Source organism: Pipistrellus kuhlii, unplaced genomic scaffold (assembly GCF_014108245.1).
Source record: "Pipistrellus kuhlii isolate mPipKuh1 unplaced genomic scaffold, mPipKuh1.p scaffold_m20_p_3, whole genome shotgun sequence".
Lineage (NCBI taxonomy): Eukaryota > Metazoa > Chordata > Mammalia > Chiroptera > Vespertilionidae > Pipistrellus > Pipistrellus kuhlii.
The window spans coordinates 29,092,538-29,115,508 of NW_023425529.1; the positions used below are offsets into that span (position 1 = coordinate 29,092,538).

The following is a 22,971-nucleotide window of genomic DNA, read 5'->3' on the forward strand; positions in this document are numbered from 1 at the left end:
GCTCCCCTCCACGGTCACGGACAATTGAGCACCAACTACTTAAGAAGGGCCAATGGACAACACGTGGAGGTCACCTTGCCCTGACTCCGTCCCAGAGTAGATGTGAGAATCATTCTAGATCTAATATATGTTCCTTTAATGCTTTCTGGGGAAAGAACAGTCTTCTACTTCCACGGGTAGAAATGCTTCTCTTTCCAAAACACGTAGAATTAAAGTTTTCTAAACTCTAGAATTCTTTCACCTAAATATATTTTTTTTCTTATTCTACCCTTAGTAGACATAAAAATTAAGAAGTAATACTTATAAGTCCCTTTCACGTTCTTCTTTTCTTAGTTAAATGACTGCATTTCCATATTCTTTAATATTTTCTTAGACCTTTTTAAAACCTTGATCCATTTGGAATGTTACATCCTGTCTTGTATTCTCTCTGTCCATGACTTAAACATTGGATCCCAGAACCTGCTGGACAAAATATGCTAATCCTTCTTAAGAGTGATGCATTTGTAAAAGTTGGCTGTGCTCTAATAAATAAGATTAGACATAGAGGAAGGAGTTTTGGTTAAACCCTGTTCTGGTACTCACTGTGTGACGGTGGGCAAACCACTTAACTTCTCTGAGTCTGAATGACGTCATTTATAAAACAAGGAGCTTGGAATGAACACCCAGACACAGCCTGAAGAGTCATTAAAGAGAGGCACAAATCTCCTGAGACTTTCTAATGAGAAAGTAATCACCACTGGCTGAAACAATTGATAAATACTACCCCTTAGCTATTCTACAAAGGCAACACTAGGAGGATATAGGCTTGTATGGATTTTAGCAATCCATGATTCCAGATGTAGCACCTTTCAGTGCAGGAAAAGCCAGATTCTTGGCATCTAATGGATGAGGAAGGGTGGGGGAGAAAGGGGAGAGCACAGGAGACAGACATAATGCAGGGCCGGGAACACCAAGGACATTGCAGAGTCCCCGAGGGTTTCTGAAATGCTCTCGTGATCTCAGCAGACTATTACAGTAGTCCACTGGCATGTGAATTGCACCACGTAATGGCCCTCAGCTTGCTGGGTCATGTATGGCTTTATTCCCAGTGCCCAGGCACAATAACCAATAATAGTTGCTCACAATATATGTGTTAGATGACTGAGTGAATAACCCCAACTAGCCTTTCTCATCTTAACTTTCTCTGAGGGCTATGTCCTGACATTCACATTGTATTTTATGCAAATGGTACCCCTTGGATTTATGAGAACAGCAGCTCTGCCTCCCTTCAAAAAGGCACTGAATGGACTTCAGGGAACTGAATGGACTACTGGAGTTTTCTAGACAAAGATAATGAAATCTTAAAATAGTGATAGCAGTGGGAACAGGAAAGAAAACAGATACCAGCATAATGTATTTAGGGTGGTTTAGGAAATACACTAAAATACTCTTGACTAGTCAAAGTCAAGTCTTGTTTTCTTTCCTATTTTTCTTTAGAGTAATTCAATAATAATCTGTTACAGAAAATTGGGAGGCTTGTCATTTATCTCCTGTTAAACACAAGTTAAACTGTTATCATAAACCTCACACTTCCGCCAAAAACTTATATTGAACCCATTTTTCTATGTTAGGATCTAGCACTTCAGTCAAAAAGAAACAATTTACAAAAATATTTTAAGAAATCAAAACAACAACAACAAAAAGCCCTAAAGAACTCTGCCATTTTTTAAAAGCATACCACATATGCAAACTTATACATTTTTTCCCTGAATCCTGTGTCACAGAAACATTTGTTAAAATTGCTCTGTCTTTATTTTGATAATTTTCACCATTTAAATTATGAAGAGAACTACTGTAAAGCAAGTCATTCTGATTACGGAGTCAAGCATGTGATTCAAATAGAGTATTTTGAAGCTATGCAGCTTCTATTAATATTCAAGATTCCATTGAATTTTTTTTCTATGAGACATTTTTTAAAAGGAGATAAACCTACAACTACAATCTTTTTGGAACTTGATATCATATACACAAATAAGTCAAATAAAATTCTTCCAATTTTAAACATATCAGATGATTAGTATTTATAGGAACTAATCAAAACATTATGAAGAATATTATAAAAACTTTGTTTGAAACCAAACATAAAAGTAAAAAGTAGCTATCTAAAAAAAATAACTGCACTAGATTTATATTTTATACATAAGTATACAACCTTGGATATTAAACATGCTGCTAGCTATCTCTTAATGAGTATTGTTTTTAATAACAGACTGACAATTTTTACCTACTAGAGGCCTGATGCATGAAATTTATGCAAGAGGAGGCCTTCTTTCCCCCCGCTGCTGGTACCAGCTTCCCTCTGGCACCCGGGACCCAGAGGTTTCCCTCACAGCCCCAGCTTCATCTGGAAGGTCGTCCGGAAGGACAACCGGTCTAATTATCATATTACCCTTTTATTATTATAGATAAGTTGGTATTCCCTGAAAATCATTTGTGCAATAATTAAATTAACATAGTTAAAATAGAAACTTACTAACCCATTTATATTTTAAAAGTATTACTTCATAATAATCGGTAAAATATTATAGAAAATGACATGAACATATATTTACAATAAAAATCAACATGTGCCAAAATACACAGAATATTGCAATGCGAAGCAGAATTTTATACAAAATCTTAATAATACACCTCAGTTGCTCATTGTTAAAAAAAAAACAAAAAAAAACACCATCATTTGGTCCACAGAAGCTATATGAAAAAAATATACATATTCAAGATAAAACATCATAAAATCAAGTAAGCCAATTATCTGGGCCATTATAATCTTAAATATTTCTCAAGCGAAAGCAGACAGGAGAGATGAATACCATAAAAACTCAAATTATCTAATTCATCTAAGTGCACAGGCCATTAATATGTAACGTAAGTAATTACAAATAACCTTTTGTAATTCATTGGTGACAGTATTCTAGAAATTCTACTCTATTTTCACGCACTAAAAAGTTTTTAGAAATACCTCTTCCACAAAGATGTCTTTCTTCTCTAGCATTTCTCGTAAAGTCTGAAGAATTTTAATGCACAGTTTTTCTTCTTTCTCCATTAGTTTCTTTGTATGGTTGATCAACCTTAAAGCAAAACATTAAACCTTAAATAGGACAGTGATTTCTCTTCAAGCTGTATATTATCACATACTAGAGGGAAATAAATCACACTATTATTTAAGATTATGAAGTAAACAAGATAGATGCCTGTTTTCAAAATTTTTTAAGAATTACATTGAAGCTATAGACTCTGCATTATAAAGCTTCCATTGTGTAACAGGCAGTATATCTCAGTGCTTCTAAATTTATTCAGATAGTATATTGTTAATGGGACACAATACTCTGAAAAACAATGAAATGCTAATTATCTTTAATATCATCATATGAACTGAAACAATTTTACTGGGAGAAATATGGATATTTGCAGTATATTACATTTTTATGTAATGTTATGCTATATTATTTTCTATATACTATATTACATTGATTATACAGTACTAGCAGTATACAACATTGCAACCTTATCATGGGCTGCTTTCTAGTTTTCATTAATAATAATAATATGCTATTTTTCACCACTATAGCTTGGTAAAAGCAAGCAGTTTTTGTGATTAGAAGAAAAACAAAAACAAAAAGGGTAACATTAAGACATCTGTTCGTTTACTATAATTTGAACAAAAATTCTGATTAATATTATAGTGGTAACTTTTGCACTGGTGTTCTGTCAAGAGAAAAGTTTGAGGATCACAGTTACATAGCATCCCCAAAAACTCAAAATCAAATGAAATGTTCATCATTAGAATTTCTAGCTTAGCATAGATGGTTCTTAACTAAGCTGATTTGTAAGATGACCATGTGAGACATGTCTTCCTGGAAAAACAAAATGATGTAGGTTATAAGGGAATGATGTGGTGATTCTAGTGACATAACAGAGTGCTATGGGACAGTGACATTTCACTAGATAATGGCCAGAAAGTGGCTTATCAGGTGTCAGTGTGATGGACAATGACTTCTCATGGACTCTCTTAACTCATCCTTATAATAAGCGAATGCCAATCTAATTTTACTAATGAGAAAACTCAGGTCTAGAGAGATAAAGCAACTGGCCTCTCGTTACATAATTATTAAAGAGCGGCATCTGGAAATAGTCCCAGGTCCATATGACTTCAGAGCCAATCTGAAGCCCCACTCTGTGGTGACATGACTCTGTTCACTGTTCTCTTGAGTCTCAGAGGTACTGTGAAGAGAGTGCCAGCAAAACTAGGCTGCACACCTCTTACACGACATGATAAGGGCTATAGCAGCTGTAGTGGCAATGCCATAAACTAGACAAAGAAGCTGTCACCTTCTGTTGAGGGAGTTGCCTAGGGCTGACAGAGATGGTTTCAAAGACAGGGATGACATTTAACTATGAAGATTTCACCTGGCAGGGGACAGTGGAGAGGTAGAAGGCATCCCTGCAAAGGGAACAGCAGGAACAAACAGGTGGAGACAGAAAGCTGACCCTCACATCCAGGAAATGATAGTTCTCTCACTGGCAGCTGACACTGAAAGTCTTGGAAGAGGAGAGTGTAAACGATGTGGTCTGGAAAGAAGGAACTGGGAATATCATGCTGAAGAGTCTGGAATTTACTCTATAGAAAATAGGTTACCATTGTTTTAAAGCACCTGAATAACCCTGCCAACATGTGGGGGTTGGGGGGGGGGGGAATCCATCAATGGCAGTGGGAAAGATGATATGGAAGAATGAGAACAAAGCAAGAGATGAATAGGGCATGTGATGGGGTAAGAATACAAGAAGAGATATGGAAATAAAGTAGCCAAGTCTTCACAGCAAAGGAAACCATCAAAATGAAAGGGAAACCTTCTGAATGGGAGAAGATATTTTCAAACAATATACAATATCTGACAAGGGGTTAATATCTAAAATTTATAGCATTCATACAATACAAAAAACAAACAAACACATAATCTGTTAAAATATGGGAAGTTGACCTTTCTCCAAATAAGACAAATGGATGGCCAAAAGGCACAAGAAAAGATACTCAACACCAGTAATTATTAGGGAAATGCAAATCAAAACCATTCTGAGATATCACCTTACATATGTCAAAATAGCTATTTCCAAAAAAGACAATTACAAGTGTTGAGAATATGGAGAAAAGGGAACCCTCATAGAATGTTGGTAGAATTAAAAATGGGTGCAGCCAATATGAAAAACAGGAAGTAGATCCCTCAAAAAAATTAAAATTAGAACTACCTTATGACCCAGCTTCATAACTTCTGGGAATTTATCAGAAGAAAATGGAAACACTAATTTGAAAAAAATATATGTGCATCCCTATATGTCCATTGCAGTATTAAATACAATAGCCAAGATATGCAAGTAACGTAGGTGTACACTGATAGATGAATGATAGGTAAAGATGTGGAAGATATATTCCATTATTTGTGTGTGTGTGTGTGTGTGTGTGTGTGTGTGTGTGTGTACTGTTACTCGGCCATAAAAAGTGAAATATTGCCATTTGCAACAACATGGATGGATCTAGTGGATATTATGCTAAGTGAAATGAGTCAGACAGAAGAAGACAAATACCATATGCCAGTGTTTTTCAACCTTTTTTGGGCAAAGGCACACTTGTTTCATGAAAAAAATCACGAGGCACACCACCATTAGAAAATGTTAAAAAATTTAACTCTGTGCCTATATTGACTATATATAAAGTAATTCTCTTGAATAGGAATCAAATAAACACAAAGAAAGTACAATATTTTTATAATTACTTTATTATGAAATATTAAGTAAACAAAATAGTGAAAATTATAAAATTCTTGTCTTGTCTGCACCTACGGCACACCAGGCAACATCTCGCGGCACACTAGTGTGCCGCGGAACAGCGGTTGAAAAACGCTGCCATATGCTTTCACTTACAATTGGAATCTAAAAACAAACAGAAAAATGAACAAAACAAAACAGACTTATAGATACAAAGAATAAACTGATGATTGCCAGATGGGAGGGTAGAAGGGGGAAAGGTGAAAAGGTAAAAAGAATTGAGAGGTACAAACTTCTAGTTATAAAATAAGGTCCAAGGATGTAATATCCTCATTCCCAGCAATATCTCCATATCCTCAACCACACAGGAGTTGGCTGTGATGGGAGATGGTCAAGGGGACTGGCAGCCTCAACCAACTCCCCATCCAGATACTCTCCCAAGAAGTCCAAGTAGCTCTGCCTGGCGGTCTTGAGTCTACATGTGATTTGCTTGCAAATCACTCAATGAAGTGTCCTCCATGTTAAGACATTTCTCTTCATTCTGAGGTTTATGCTACTTTTTCTCACAACTGCTTAATACTTGCAGATCTTTCTTGAAATTTTTCACTTACCATTCACATGAAAATATTCTAGGATAAATATATTAGCTATAACAGCTCTGACAATGCCACAAAAATGCTGTGAAAAATAAGTAAATGAAAGATCTGCAGAGGAGGATCATCTGCTTCCATGGCAGAGTTCTGAGTCTGAGACATAATTGCTCTTTACCTGATGCATACACGACCCTCAGCTTCCTCATCTCTAAAATGAGGCTGACCTCTCAGAGTATTTATGCAGATCAGATAAAATAGGTAAACCCACAGAGGACCATCATGCACATAGTGAGATCTCAATAAATGTTAGCTCCATTTGCTTTCTATGTGAGTGAAACTTGGTGACTTTAGACAGGAATCTTTTTAAGGGTCACACCTTGTAGCTGTAGAAAGGAATCAGAACTAAAATATTATTTGATGTGATATTGTGTGCCAATCATGACACATTCCACTTGCAGTAAATTTTAGTAAAATATGACTTTCACCAGCATAAAAGTTCAATGACATCAAATTACTTTGGAAGTATATTTTAACATGGATTTTTAGACCTTTGACAATACTCTGTGGACTGTCCTTATGTAGCAGCAGCGTAAAAAGCAGAAATGTTACAGGCCATCTCGGTTTGGTTGCACTAACAGGGTCGCAGATCACCCCCACTTACTTGGACATGAAAGCACCGCATCGGATCCTCGCATCACTCCCCTCAGGGAACAGCAGCTCCGGACTGTACAACACATCCACCAGCACTGAGAATTCCGCCTGCATCATTGGGCTGAACTGTTGCTCCAAGGAAGCCACGACATCCTAAGGAAGAAAGCACATGAGAACCTGTATGAAGACCCAAGTCAGACTTCATCCTTTGAAGACACGACAAGCTGAGGAATACTAACTGGGAATGAGATGTGGGAATTTCACAGATATACCCCACCTTCCCATGGTACCCAATATCTGTTCTTTCAGTACAGTCTGGTTTTCTGTGTCAGTGCTGCTTGGGTCTCTGTTGTCATTTATAAGATAAGGGAGAGGATGGTAGCTTATATGATTTCTAAAGATATACACACAAGATGAAAAGCCAATAAAACCACTGGTACGGCCCTTGAATTGTCTAGGGTTGTAAAAGACACAAAACAGATATTCATTAAATTGGAATTGGAACATGCCTGTGCAAAAGCTACCAAAAAAAAAGTTTTCAATGTGTCATTGGTCATCTAGAAATGACCATTTCTCCCAATGGGAAAATTCCTTGTTATATTGTTTGAAAAAAATGTATAGAATATAATCCCTTCCCTCTTACAAGAAAGAGTCTTAATAATATCACCTAGTCTCCAATCATCAGGACCTCTTAAATTTCTCTCACACCCTTTATTCCCATCCAATAGCCACCAATCTGTTGACCCGGCCTTCATTGTTGTTTGCAACACCTGCTTATTCATTGCATTCATACCACCAACTGGCTGGGATCTTAAGTAATTCTTAACTAATCTGACTTCCTCTAGTCTCTTCCTGTTAATCCTATCCTGCAAACCAGTAACTGCTTAATTATGTATAATGACATTCCCCCCCCCCAAAATTGAAATGACCTTTAATGACCTGAATAGCCTTCAAGTTCATCATACTGAAACTAACTTGTCTTTTTAATCACATATAATGCTTATCTATTAAAACTCTGAAACTTCACGCATTAATCTACATGTAACCTCTCATAATATTTATTCCAGTTCATGTCTTGATCATTTCTTTAACACAATACCCTCATTTGCTCCAATGAAATTCTCTACAATTATATGGGTAGGAAGATCTGTTATGGTTTGAATTGTGTCTCCTGCAAAACTCCTATATCCAGGTTCATGTCTTAACCCCCTGTACTTCATAATGTGACTGCAATTGGAGAGAGGGCCTTTACAGAAGTAATTAAGGTAAAATGAATTCATATGTGCAGGCTCTAATCCAATATCACCAGGGGGAAGTTATAAAGTAAAGCCTGGTCCCCAACTAGAATTGGAATATATTCAAACATATTTTACTTGTGTAACTACATATGTTAATGATGTAATTTAGAAAATATTAATGCCATTTCATGCTCGCATTGTACCTGTAACTTTTCAATAATATTTCTATAGTCCCAAGCAGGTCCTCCAAGAGCTTCCTTAAAGCGGGGTCCGGAGCGAGCTGACAGTCTCCAGCCCATGGCTGCTCTCTGCACCATATTTGAATGGTTCTTCATGAAAAGAGTATTAACTTGACTATCCAAATCCACTGGAATAGCAATTCCACGATTCTTTGCTGAAAAAGAAAGATTTTAAAATATTTCCCTCTTAATTTGACTAAAGCTTTCTACACATTATCAAAATAATTGTATAAACAGAGAACAAATAAAAAAGTAAAACATAAGATACATGAGATCTGGGATATAATGGACAGAAGATGACTATACTTAACAATATTGTACTATATATTTGCAAGTAGCTAAAGAGTAGATCTTAAAAGTATTCCAAAAAAAACCTGTAATTATGTGAGGTGACATATGTCAACTAAATCTATAATGGTAATTATTTTTCAATATACTTATTGTAAATCATTACACTGTACACCTTAATACAATGTTATATGTTAATTAAATAGAAAAAGCATCAAATCTTTAAACTCTGCTATTAAGTTATTTTATATAACTTCAAAAGCTTTTAACATAAAAGTATGTCAATTTTTAAGGCCAGCTATTAAAGTGGGCTCATTAAATATTCAAGAACTTATTTGATTTCTTATGCTTAATGTTCAAAATGTGCTTCCTACAGCATCACTATAGAAACACCCTGCATGACAAACATGCACATTTGTACTTTCCCAGTTGCCAAGGAAAATAAGAAAACATAAGGAAATCCTGCTGGCCCATTCATTAATTAGTGTGTGTGCGTGTGTGTGTGCACACGTACACACATACACAAAATGTGAAGTTGCAAAATACCCTAGGGAAAAAAAGGTTTTGTGTTTGTTTTTTAAAATATATTTTATTGATATTTTACAGAAAGGAAGAGAGAGGGAGAGAGAGTTAGAAACGCCAATGAGAGAGAAACATCGACCAGCTGCCTTTTACACACCCCCTACCAGGGATGTGCCTGCAACCAATATACATGCCCTTGACCGGAATCGAACCTGGGACCTTTCAGTCCACAGACCGACACTCTACCACTGAGCCAAACCGGTTTTGGCAAAAAAAAAAAAAAAAAAAAAAAAAAAAAGTTTTAATGGAAGATGTATGAAACCTGCATTGGAAAATGGCACACAGGCCGAAACCGGTTTGGCTCAGTGGTAGAGCCTCGGTCTGCGGACTGAAAGGTCCCAGGTTCGATTCCAGTCAGGGGCATGTCCATTAGTTGCGAGCACATCCCCGGTAGGGGGTATGCAAGAGGCAGCTGGTCGATGTTTCTCTCTCATTGACGTTTCTAGCTTTCTATCTCTCTCCCTTCCTCTCTGTAAAAAATTAATAAAATATGTTAAAAAGAAAAAAGAAAATGGCACACAGTATATGTCCTTCTTCCCCAAATCAACTGAAAGTCACATTTTATCAGACTTATACAACAACATTAAAAAATGAGAAGGCTTGCCATGAGGAAAACAGAAACGTGGAGCCATTTCTGAGGAGTGAGGATGGGATTAGTCCCTCAGAGAAGAAAGAGGTGAAACTGTTTTACAAGAGATTCAAGTTAGAACAGGCCTCCCTAGGTGCACAGTCAACCAACACTAAGAGTGGTACAGGGTCTGGGGCAGTCATTGGGCGAACCCACTCAGTAAGAACATCTGAATAGCTGGGGAATTAAGACCCTCCTCTCTCAGACTAGCATAAACAGAGGAGCTGGCAGCAGCAGGATCTACTCAGAGGATCAAGTTAGGAAATGTAGAAATGTTCTCTCCAGAAAGCGGGATACCTACCTGGAGAAAATGCCAAATTCAGGTGTTAGGACCTGACAGAGAAGTGGAATAGAGTTTGAAGGAACTTCAGAGATCTTCCTCAATACAATGCAGAATGGGGGAAAGAGAAGAGACAGCTCCAGCAAAAGATGAGCCGACTCCACACACACACACACACACACACACACACACACACACACTAATCCTGCATATCATTTACACAGTCCCTCAACCCGAACTCTGGGTCAGCCCTGTCATCTACGAGTACATGAGACTGCTGGTAGAGAAATCAACCTTCAATTTCTGTCTTCTCTGCACCGGGAGCTGCCCTCCCACCACAGCCCCTCATCCCCAAGTTTGTCTCCAGCCCCTCCTTGGTCAGGAGCACCTCTCAGCGGCTGAGCCAGTCACTGTCTGCAGTGGTGCTGAATGGACAGGGGGCACTGACAGATGAGAGCCTCAGCATCTCAGCAGCCCCACAGCTCCTGACTTCACTCAGGGAGAAACACAATGTGAAGACTGAGGCAAAGACTGGATGTGCGCAGCTGCAAACCAAGAAATGCCAATCAACACCAGAAACTAAGAGGAAGTCTGGAACAGATTCATCCCTTGAGTCTTTCGAAAGAGCGTTGTTTTAGTAAATATCTGTTAGTGCTCGCTTCGGCAGCCCGTATACTAAAACTGGAATGATACAGAGATTAGCATGGCCCCTGCACAAGGATGACATGCAAATTCGTGAAGTGTTCCATATTTTTTAATAAATAAATAAATACATTTCTGTTGTAATCCATCTGGTTATGTAATTTGTTATGACAGCCCTACCAAACTGATATAAATGCCAACAGCAAGGAGAAAACTGCAAGAATTTCTGGGGAACAGAGGGGGGGAGGCGGGACTCCTATAGAAAATCAGACTGTCACCAGACTTCCCACAATCAGTAAATATTAAATGCTAGAAGTAGTACAATAATGGATTTAAAGACCAGATGGACAGAGATTTTGAAACTAAAAGTTTATGCCCATCTGAACAAAAAGTCAGCTGGGCCGGTTTGGCTCAGTTGAGTGTCTACCTATGAACCAGGATGTCACCATTTGATTCCGGTTCAGGCACATGCCCAGGTTGCAGGCTTGACCCCTGTGTGGGGCATGCAGGAGGCAGTGGATCAACAATTCTCTCTCATCATTGATGTTTCTCTCTCCCTTTCCTTTCCTCTCTGAAATCAATAAAAATACATATTTTTTTAAAAAGTCAAATGTCATTCCCAAATAAAAATATTTCAGAATATGCAAGGTTCAGAACTTTTTCTCTGAAACCCTATGAAAATTACTCCCTCCCAAAACAAGAAAGGAATCCAAGGAAATGTCGACTCGACATGAATACAAGAAATTGTGGCAACTGGGTGTGAATATGAAGCAGAGAACAAAGCTAGAAACAAAGGAAAGACCTGTTAGACATTATTGACTGTGAAATTCTCTTCCTTAGAAAAGGTTCCATATCACAGCACTATATTCTGTCTCTAATGTTTATACTATTAAAAAAAAAAAAACAACTTACCCATCAGCATATTATAGAGCTCTGAAAATGTATTTTTTAATGTTATCAACCTATAAGATATGTCATTATATTTTAGAGTAGAATACAAATGTTACAATTATAACAATGTAAAACCTACAATCTAGTAAGCAGTCGTTAGAACACAGAGTGAGGCAGATAAGGGGAAAAATGAAGGCAGTATTTAATTCCCTCATTGTTCATGTGGATCATGTAGATATTATTTAGAGCTGCTAAATCAAGAGATAGATATGCAAGGGTATCATTTCAAGTTATAATGATAGTCAATAGAAGACTTTATAAAAATGAATGGAAATAGGAAGGAAAGAATGGGGGCAGAGGGAGAGTGAGAATGAATGAATAAATCTGGCTTGTTTCATATAATGAAAGGACAGCAACAACAGTAGGCAGTACTGAAGTGAAAGGTATTTAAAAACTTCTTTGAAAATAAACAATTTTAGCTATCTACACAAAGTTACCAATTTAAAAAACAGCTCCGGCTGAAGTTTCAAGGAAATAATAACACCTCCAAGAGAACCCTAAACAATCAATCGCACCACTCCCTGGATTTCTCTAGTGAGCCTTTTCCTAATATTCATCATAAATTTCCCTTTTCCAAAGCATACATTGTGTCTGTTTCCGTCCGTCACTCACAGCAGAGCAACTGCACTCCTGTCCCATCTGAGGGACAGACACTGCCAAGCTGCACATATTTTTATAAATACTTAATCCCGCACAGTGAGCAAATCTTGGCAAGACTCTTCTGGCTGCTTCACGCATCAGCTGGGTTTGCTCTAAACATTTACACGTGAGAGGACAATACTGCTTATCTGTTATTTTCTTAGCAACAAAAACCCTAAGCCTTAATATTGTTCGAAACACATTATAACCCAGTTTCCACTTCCACTGAAACAAATGGGGGAGGGGCGTCGGGACCTATCTCCCCTTTCGAAATCAGATACATTCGATACAACCAACCATCAAATAAGTGTTGTGCCATGAATGTAACTTATGCAAAGAAGTGCTCAATGAATATTTTTTAATGACAACAGTGGGAATAAAGCCCAATGGCAACACCTCTGTTGCTCTTAGCAGCGGATGCGTGCGTGCGCGCGCGCGCGCGCGCGCGCGCGCACACACACACACACACACACACACACACACACACACACACACACACACAAATGAGGTCAGGAACATCTCACCCACCTTCCATATTCCCAGATGTCCTTGACAGCGTCTGCCACTGTCCCACTATAGCCAGCACCACGGGCTGAGAAGACTTCAATATTCCAAAATTCGTTGAAGGAATTTTTTGTTTGTTTGTTATTCTCAAAACTGTGCCACTTTAACTGGTATTTTCTAGTCACCCATCTTAGCACAAATTACACAATATAAGTTAACTGGATAAGATATAGTATCTACTCTTGACTACAGATAAATTCTAGCCAAAGGCTAAATCACAATTTCTTGGGAATAAAAGGAAATTAACTATTCCATTGGGGAAAACAGAACTGGAATTAAAGTTAAGTCAGATACTAATAAAAAGTGTCCAAGTAAATGTAAAACTATTAATACCTTTAAAGGCATGGCCTGAAATAGATTCTCTGCACTGTCAAAATATTATAAATATGAATTTGAAAGCAAAATTTAACAATGCAAATTTGGCTTTCATATAATTTGTGTTAAAATTAAAACAGAAAAGAAGTTGTGACTAGAAAAAGAAAATAATTCATTTATGATCTCACAAGGACATTGATAACTGGAACGATATTTTCCAAATGCAACCAAAAAATGATTGAAACTTAGTTTATGTTTATTCAGCTAGAAAAATGGTTATGAATAGTATAGTGAAATGTGAACGAGGATGTATTCATGGGATAATGGTTATTCCCTGTCTTCTCTTCTTCTTAATAAAAAGGAACTAATGAATTTACTACAACTAGTCACTCTTCTGGTATGTAGCATTAACTCCAGCTGTGTGCTTTAGTGGTCACATTAGCATTTAAAATGCTTAAAAAAGAAATGCTCCTGCCCTGGTCTATGTGGCTCAGTGGGTTGGGCCTTGTCCCAGGCACCAAAAGTTCCTAGTTTGATTCCTGGTCAGGGCACATGCCTAGGTTGCAGGCTCCATTCCTGACAGGGGGTGTGCAAGAGGAAGTCGATTGATAGACCAATGTCCCGCCTCACATCAATGTTTCTCTTCCTCTCCCTTCCTCTCTCTCTAAAAATCAATAAAAAAAATATTTTTTAAAAGAAAAGAAATGCTGCTAAGTACAACTGAGATACCATCTTGCTAAGAATATTTGGTCAGAAAAATAAGTATAAGGAGTCCTTAAAAAACTAATGGGAGAGAGCATGGATGGTTAATATGCATTTGTCTTTTGTAGAACCTTGCCTAGAGAAAGTTACTGCCTTCAAAGGAGCTATCTTTATCCACAGGTACTTTGATCATTAAGCTAACCTACTAATTAGGCTTATAAACCGTGAAAATTCTCTGGATATGACAAGTCTTCACAATCATTTTAAGATGCAATCAAAATCGATTTCTAATTATTATTCATTAAATATTGCATATTATGTAAAAATGTTAATTAGACAAAATTACTGATGATATCTGCCAGGCCAAGATGCCTGAGAACACACGTACTGCAGTGAGAGGTGCCCTGGAAAAAAAAAATGCTGAGAAAGATAAACTGACAGGTAGGGGAAAGGCAGCAGAAAGTGCAAGCATTAATTAGAACACGTGGTTGGTTGTCAAGCCCTATTGTATGGGCCCTCAAGAACAGCAGGTGCAAAGAAAGGACCAACGGGGTGCTCAGAGAGTGGCACCTATTCTGTATCATGTGAAAATATCCAGGAAACATCTGTACTGAAGCACTAGTGTGTTTAAATATGAAGAACATTAAAGATATGAAATGCATTTTTCCTGTTTGGCACTCAAACTATACTGAATTAATCCCCAAATTGAATAAAGAATATAATGTTATGGGTTATGCAAGAACTAGTATTGGCACACCTGACTAGTCATCTGGAAAAAATAAAGTTGATGCTATGCCCCTATACCTTACAACTAAATATATTCCAGATAGCTCAACATTATAAACAGCCACATCAAAAACACAGACAGAAAACCTACAACCATGAAAATTCTCAGTGGGAATTAAAATAAAATAAAAAATCAGACTGATCAAGGACATTCTGAAGATAAAAGAGAATCTGAAAAGCCTAAAAGAAAGTGAATTTCTGTCTACATAAATAAATGTCCATATGGAGAGTGAAAATTTAAGAAAAAAATAGTTACTTATATGCAAAGAGTTCATTTCCTTAATAAAGGGCTAAACAAATTATTGAGAAAAAGAAAACCTTTAGAAAAAGCAAACAAAGCCTAAGAAGTGACAGTTCGTTAAAAGGAAATAACAATGACTTAATCATAGAGAAAGGTTACTTTCCTCACTTATAAAAAGATAAACACTTAAAACTGTAATGCTATTTTCTACTTATAAGGTTGGCAAAAATTGGGAGATTAGAGAACATACCACATTGTTAAGGAGAAAGATACTCTCCTACGTTGCTTGTGGCATGTAAATTGAACAATCTCTATGGAAAATAATATCTGTCAAAATTAAAATACCCAGAAATTCTGTTCCTAGATAACCTTATTCTCCCTCATGTGCAAAATGACTAGAAACAACATATATAAAAAACAATGGGTTTAAATAAATTAAAATATAGGCACACAGTAGGATATTATGCAGCCAATGACAAGAGTAGAATGTTTATTCATTTATTTACAATTATCCATTTATTTGAGTCATGCAATAAATATCTGAGTAGCTACTGTGCTCTAGGCACTGAGTCAGACTCTAGAACTATATAATAGATAAGATACTTAGTTTTACTGCTTTGTAGTTTCTGTACTTATTATATTTACCCTGGATTTGCTAGAAATTCATTGAGGGCAGGAAATATGGTTTGACAGGCTGAATTTCCCCAATAACTAAAATAAGGTATTTCACATAATGAAGGATCATTATAAGTCAGCTGAATTAAGTACATGAAAAACTTTATAAGATTTTGATTCTATCTTGTAATATATGCAGATTTAATTTTAAAAAAATAATAATGGAGTTTTTAAAAACCATAATTACAGGAATGTATTATGTCTACTTCTTTTTACAATCTACCTAACATGCTAATTGACCATAACGTCATGATTCCCACCAGCCAATCAGGAGTGAGTATGCAAATTAACCCAACAAAGCTGGTGGGTTAATTTGCATTCACAGGCGCCTAATGGCTGGGGGAGGGACACTTACGGCATCACCATGGCGAAGATACAGGCATTATGCACCACCCCAGCTGTTCCTGGCCTCTGAGCAGCATGGGAAGGCAGAAAGGCTGCTCTGGCCAGAGCGAAGGTGGTGCCAGCAGCCAGGGGAACGAAGGCCCATCTTTGCACAAATCTTCATTTGTGCATGGAGCCACTAGTCAACTATAACATCCTAGATCACATGTGTCAAACACAAGGCCCGCGGGCCAAATCAGTCCCGCCAGGCCTTGCAATGTGGCCCGCACCGCTCTGTCATCACTGCACTCCGCTGCGTTTCCATCACAATGACAGTTTATGACTGTTCAGTAAACCATTCGACCCGCGATTTAGGCTGGATTTTAGATTTTGGCCCCTTCTCTGATTGAGTTCGACACCCCTATCCTAGATGTATAAAAATAAATATGTTTGTTTTAACAGAGACTAAATTTCTTTTCTCAAAGGGTTAATATTTTATACATGTTTAAACTGGGGGTGGGAGAACAATTGGCTTGAAGATTAGTGTCGATTATTCAAACCATTTGTAAAAGATATTTTACAGAATTTCCATTTGGAAAAAACACTTTGTTGCCAACAAAGTACCCAATATTAATCCTCCCAAATCATTTGAAGATTATGAAACATATGGAACAGAATTCTTTTTTAAATGCAATAATATGAAAGTCATTCTTGGATGCTTTTTCTCAAAGTACTTTTAGCACATACTGTTGTGTTTTATATAAATGAGTAAACTGAGTAACAAGGACTGACCAAGGGCATTCATATTTATCCATAGTATGTATCTTCAAGGTTTAACATGGATAATGTTGTATAAACTGATTTGTGATAGTAGAGTGTCACAGATGTCTGCTAGCATGTCTGTCTAGAAGGCTCTGTCCTCACCTGTTCATGTGACCTTCGGTGAGTTATCTAACCTTGTAGAATTTGGGAAGAGGGTAAGAAACCAGGAAAAGTAGATGAAGCTCAGATGATGAAGGACTTTCTAAGCCATGGTAAGAAATATGTCTCTTAAGTGCAATGGCAACTTTCAAGCAGGTGAGTGATATAACCTGATATGCAATTTGAGATCTTGATGTTATTTAGGAAATGGACTGTAGCAAGACAGGAATGGAGGAAGGGAGTTGAGTAAAGAGACAATTTTGCAGTTCATGTCAGATAATGGTGGATCTGAACAAGGGTGTCTCACAAGACAAAGAAAAAAATACGTACTTTGCAAGTGGAACCCAGAGAACCTGCTGTTGTGTTTAATGGAAGTGAGCAAAAGGGAAGAATCAAATGTGAACCTTAAGGTTTTTAAAAGAAAAATAATTGTAAAATAGTTATTCTTTACAGTGGTATAAAATATGCCTCTTACAGCTGTCATATATTAGTTAAAAACTTAGTGTTAGGAAGCTGCAAAAGAAGTTCATTCTAACCTTCAAGTGTTGGGAAATAATTATTATGTTTCCTTCAGATAGCTTTTGTTTAATATTTAAAGTGTTTTTAATCACTACTCAAGTAAGATGGGTTTAGATCCCTTTACTACCATGAATGTTCACTTCTAAATGCCTTTCATTTCAATTATATGTTTTCCCATGATCAGCATTCACCAATAAATAAAAAGGTAAACCTAACCATCACAAAGCAGAATTTGCTTTTCAACTTCTTCATTCTAGACAATAGCTTTTCATTAATTTCATTTTGATAGATACTTCATAATTATTGTCTCTCAAAATCAAGTAGAGCAGTTAAGATGCAGATTGATGGTGATATAAGTTAGAATAAAGTGAAGACCATAAGAAAATATCAGTGGTCAATTGGGGGTCAGGAATGGTTTTTATGGTGAATTTGAGGAATGAAAAAGGCACTGAGAGATGGCAATGATAGACACTAGGGGGAAAAGGTTATGGTGTGAGCAATGCATGGGACATGATGGCTCACTGTGCTGTCACATAGCAGGGGTGTGAGAACCAGTGAGCAGTGAGGTCAAAAGGGAAGAAGGTGTGATTGTGTTGTGGAAGCCACGAATGTTGCAATGAGGAATCTGTCTACTTTGTTAGGCTAAGGAACGCCACTGACGGCTGAGGTCTCTGTTGTTGCAATAGATAGAATTTCACTTGAAGAAGGTTACTCTGGTAGCAGATTTAACTGAGGAAAGAGGGAAGTACAGAACAGTGAATTCCAACACAGGTCCAAGAAGGAAGTAATAATGGGTTAAAAAAAAAAAAAAGGCCTTTATAGAGAGGGAGGAAGGAGAGGTACAGATGCAGAGGACCAGTAGGTACAGAATTCCCAGAGCTTTGATAACTACTCAGATCGAACCTAGAAACACAGAGGAGGAAAGCATGCCTCTCACAAAGATGAAACTGAGGGTTTACACAAAAACATCACTCTTTTAAATCTCTCTTGATCATTGATTTAGAGATTTTTTTTTAAATTCATGCTTCCCATCACATATGCTTCTCATTGCATATGAAAAGTAACTAGGATTTCCCATTACATCATAAGGTTTCTGGCCAGTAGAGGAAATGGTAGAGAATGAAATCTTGTAGCTTAGAAATAAAAGCTATCTTTAGACTAACACAGTGTCGGTGACTATTTTAAACCCCCGAAGCTCTGCTATCCTGCTATGCTTTGACTACACAAGGAATACCACTGAGGTCCGAACTGAGATGAAAGCAAAACATGGATTCTCACTTGTGCCTCAAAGTTCTTTGTGTCTCAGCTTCTAAATGTTATGAACAGCATGCTGTCTATGCTCTGTGCTGGGCCAACTGGTGTTTTCCCCATTGCATTTGCTAAATACTGAGGGGGGAAGAAGAGGAGGAAAATAAGGAAGAGGAGACATTGAGGGAGAAAGGGAAAGGGGGGAGAAGAGACTTCTTTAAAATGTAAAATATAGACATATACTTGGCAGCTGAGATAATGTGTGCCTATGAAAAACATATCAGATTTCTTTGCTTTTCCTTTGGATTTTGTCTTTTTACTGGTTAGTCAATTTCCCAGCTGATTTGATCCAAATAAAAATGCTCTTAGTTATGTTTTATTATAACTTGAATGTATACTATTAAAAGCTCAGAAGTTGTGTAAAAGCATGAACAATAGGACTGGATTCATCTATAACTCCCCTACTCAGAGATAAGCAACTTTAATATTTTATTTACAGCCCTCAAATCCTTTGTGTCCCTCAAAATGGTATTATCATAATTCTCTCATGCTTCTTGTGAAGTTATCCCTTAAGCATTTAACATTTTACTTAAATGCTTAAGGGATATTGTGACTGATATCTTCTTTACAATGTATTCTGTTTCTTTTTAGTATACAAAAAAAATTGATCAAGCCTTGTATTAGTCTCTTAGTGTTAATAATTTTCAATTGTCCTCTTGGGCTTTAACTACTTTTTAACTTATTTTAATTAAAATTGAGCAGTCATTAAATTTTGTCAATATAAAAATCACTTAGGTATGGGGAAAAGACTAAAAAATGTTTAAAAAGTCAGTAATTAGTTAAATCATTCATTCAGTATCCAATATTTACTGAGCACATACTATAACCTTAGCCAAGTTGCCTCATCTAAAATATTGTTTCTGCAACTAAGAAATGTAAATACTCAATAACCCTATTTAAGAATTAAGTGAGATAATGAATGTAAAATGCTTAGCATTGCACATGGTAAATGCTCAAAAAATGTCAGCAGTAATGACACACACTGTAAGCTGCCCTTCCTCCCCAATGCCTGCAGAACCAGCCTGAGGAGAGAATGGAAGCTCCCCTGATTTCCCTCCTTTCTTCTACCATCTATAAGGTGGCCCTAGTTAATGTCAACAAAAGAAAAGATGAGCCGAAACCGGTTTGCCTCAGTGGATAGAGCATTGGCCTGCGGACTGAGAGGTCCCAGGTTCGATTCCAGTCAAGGGCATGTACCTTGGTTGCAGGCACATTCCCAGTTGGGGGTTTGCAGGAGGCAGCTGATCGATGTTTATCTCTCATTGATGTTTCAAACTCTCTATCCCTCTCTCTTTCTCTCTGTAAAAAATTAATAAAATACATTTTTTTTAAAAAGAAGAGAGAGAAATCTATGAGAAATTCTTTCTAGAATTTACTCATTTTTGCCATTTGTACTCTCAATAAATACTGATAGATGTCAAACAAAATTAGAAAACTAAAAATCCTCAATAAAGCCTACCATCAGTTGAAGGTATTAAGAAGACTGGCTACTTAATAGACAAGACAATTCCAGAATGAAATCTGAGATAATTTTTTTAAAAATATATTTCATTGATTTTGTACAGAGAGGAAGGGAGAGAGATAGAGAGTTAGAAACATCAATGAGAGTCATCAATCAGCTGCCTCTTGCACACCCCCTACTGGGGCTATGCCCGCAACCAAGTACATGCCCTTGACAGGAATCGAACCCGGGACCTTTCAGTCCCCAAGCCGACGCTCTATCCATTGATCCAAACTGGTTTCGGCTGAAATCTGAGATAATTAAACAAAACTCATTCTTATAAAATTTCACTGGCTTAAAAGTGCTATATGTAATATTAAGTTTAAGTTTACAAACAGAACAATTAAACAATAAAATAATTAAATTTTAAGATAGTTTTCTAAAAGAAACATAATTATATTATCCTCTCCAAAATTACACAATATTCAGAATCATTTGCTAATCGTTACTGCTAAGCTTTCAGAAATTATTTTTTATTTTTTTTATTGAGTTTGTACAGAGAGGAAGGGAGAGAGATAGTTAGAAACATCAATGAGAGTCATTGATCAGCTGCCTCTTGCACATCCCCTACTGGGGATGTGCCCACAACCAAGGTATATGCCCTTAACCGGAATCGAACCCGGGTCCCTTCAGTCCCCAAGCTGATGCTCTATCCATTGAGCTAAACCGGTTTTGGCTAGCTTTCAGAAATTATACCTGTTTTTCTTACTAAATTATAAACTGAAAAGCTGCTTAATATTCCCTATTAGCCAAAAGCCTGATTTCTTCAACAAAATGTAAAATCCGACGCTATGACTTACCCACTTCTGCCAAAGTTCTGATACAGGACTCCACAGAGGCCTTCTGGGCTGGGTTTGGCCAGGTGCAATTGTAAATTCTGAAGGCAGATTGCAGCAGCTGAATAAAAACTGGCTGGTGTGTCTGAAGACAGAAAGAAGAAAGGCAAATAGGCCACTAAACCACTAACACACCCTGATACAGTATTTATCCATTATCAAAGTCGCTCATCAAAATGAAACATAATACAATGTTTTTCATTTCAGAACTATTAAATGCATATTAATTCAAAATTATTTATTACATACCTATTTCATGAGAAGCATGAGCCAGAGACACTATAGGAAGTCAATTATTTGCATTTGAACTATATTCTTAATCAGAAAAATATGGCATTTCTTGAAGACAGTGACATGAACTTAAGTACATTTTTATAATCTCTGGTTTATTTATCAGTATAAATAGAGAGAAGGTGTTCTGAATGTATTTGTTTGACTATACATTTTGGTTTCCATATGATGGGTAAGAAGAGGAGACAACAATTTTGAAATGGTTCAATCAAACAGTTGAAAAGTTTTTCCAAAAGAAAGTATAATTGAAATTATATTTTTATAAGATCAATATACAGTTATTGTAAAATTTTTGGAAACCACTGACATGAAAATTACCAATTATTCTACTACGTAGGGGTAATCAGTATCCAAATTTTGAAGATAATTACTGTACTGTGTTTTTCCATATATGTATGCATGAAAACATGGATGACAGTATAATGCAATTCTGTGGCCTTTTTAAATCTTACTGCATGTTCATTTTCCCAACCATAAATATTTCTTTTAAAACATTATTTTTAATAAATACTACAGATACAGTGGATTTATTTAGCTCCGCGCTCCCCCACCCCCCTGTTTGTGGTGGATGGCAACTTTGAAGTCTATAAATACTTGAATAAAAATTATGCTATATAAAACACTGCTAATTCTTTCAGGACAAATTACTAACATGGAACTGAGTAAAAATGCCTATCCATTTAAATAATTGTGTCATTTATTTTGACAGTCATCAATCATACAATATGAAAGTTCCCATTATGCTTAGAGGGGGAGCAAGAACAGTTTAACTTGAAGATGGGACTTCTCTATCTAAAATAAAGTTCGGTAAACTCACAAAGGAGAGTAACAGTAATTAACATGAGAAGTGTCATCCTCAGAACTGTAGGGAAGACTTCCTTATCAGGTTAAAGTTTCTCCTACTTGAGTAAGGCAAATAAAATCTGTGTGTAGGAATGCTTTGCACGTGATGGGTTAAGCTACCTGGAGGCTGGTGCTGTTGTCTGAGAAAGGAGAATTGAAGAAGCCGCTCACGATGCTCATGATAGACTCTGTCACACACTTCTCCAGGGAGGTGTCTGCGTGTTTCCTGTCTGTGGTTGTGTTGCAAACCTGGGGGGATAAAAATAGAACAGCTCAATACATTCTATCACATCTTTGAATTATAACTCAGTCCTGGGACCTTCTAAAAATGGCCTGAAGTGATGGTTTATAACATTTCTTCTGCTTTGGAAAGTTGCTTTGAACAGAAATGCCTCTGCCTAAAATCTGTAGTAGTTCCTCCTTTAAGTTTGGTTACCATCTCATCCTAGAACCGGAATCCATTCACAGGCACCTTCCCCTCTCGCAGCCCTTCTTCCTGAACCGTATCTCCCTACTGTTGGACACAACCTTCGCCCTCCATGCCCAAGCTTAGATTTTCTGAAAAACACCTTTCCAGTCAATCTGAAGGAGCCAAAGAGGAAACAGTCATAAGGA

At 37.0% G+C, this 22,971-nt stretch overlaps 1 protein-coding gene and 1 non-coding gene across 11 annotated transcripts in view; one reads left to right on the forward strand and one right to left on the reverse strand.

The window, feature by feature from the left end:
* The window catches only part of ITPR2 (inositol 1,4,5-trisphosphate receptor type 2), a 424,574-nt gene that overhangs the window by 190,833 nt on the left and 210,770 nt on the right, over nt 1-22,971 (reverse strand). For all 10 annotated transcript variants that reach the window (XM_036459157.2, XM_045587857.1, XM_045587855.1 and 7 more), the window contains 5 exons: nt 22,477-22,605; nt 21,187-21,307; nt 8,485-8,675; nt 7,054-7,196; nt 2,999-3,107 (listed from right to left, as the gene is read on the reverse strand). In XM_036459157.2, coding sequence (XP_036315050.1) covers nt 2,999-3,107; nt 7,054-7,196; nt 8,485-8,675; nt 21,187-21,307; nt 22,477-22,605 — 693 coding nt within the window. The remainder of the gene's footprint in view (nt 1-2,998; nt 3,108-7,053; nt 7,197-8,484; nt 8,676-21,186; nt 21,308-22,476; nt 22,606-22,971) is intronic.
* LOC118730953 lies at nt 10,950-11,053 on the forward strand. Its single transcript, XR_004991680.1, has one exon. It is a non-coding gene; the product is annotated as a U6 spliceosomal RNA (small nuclear RNA).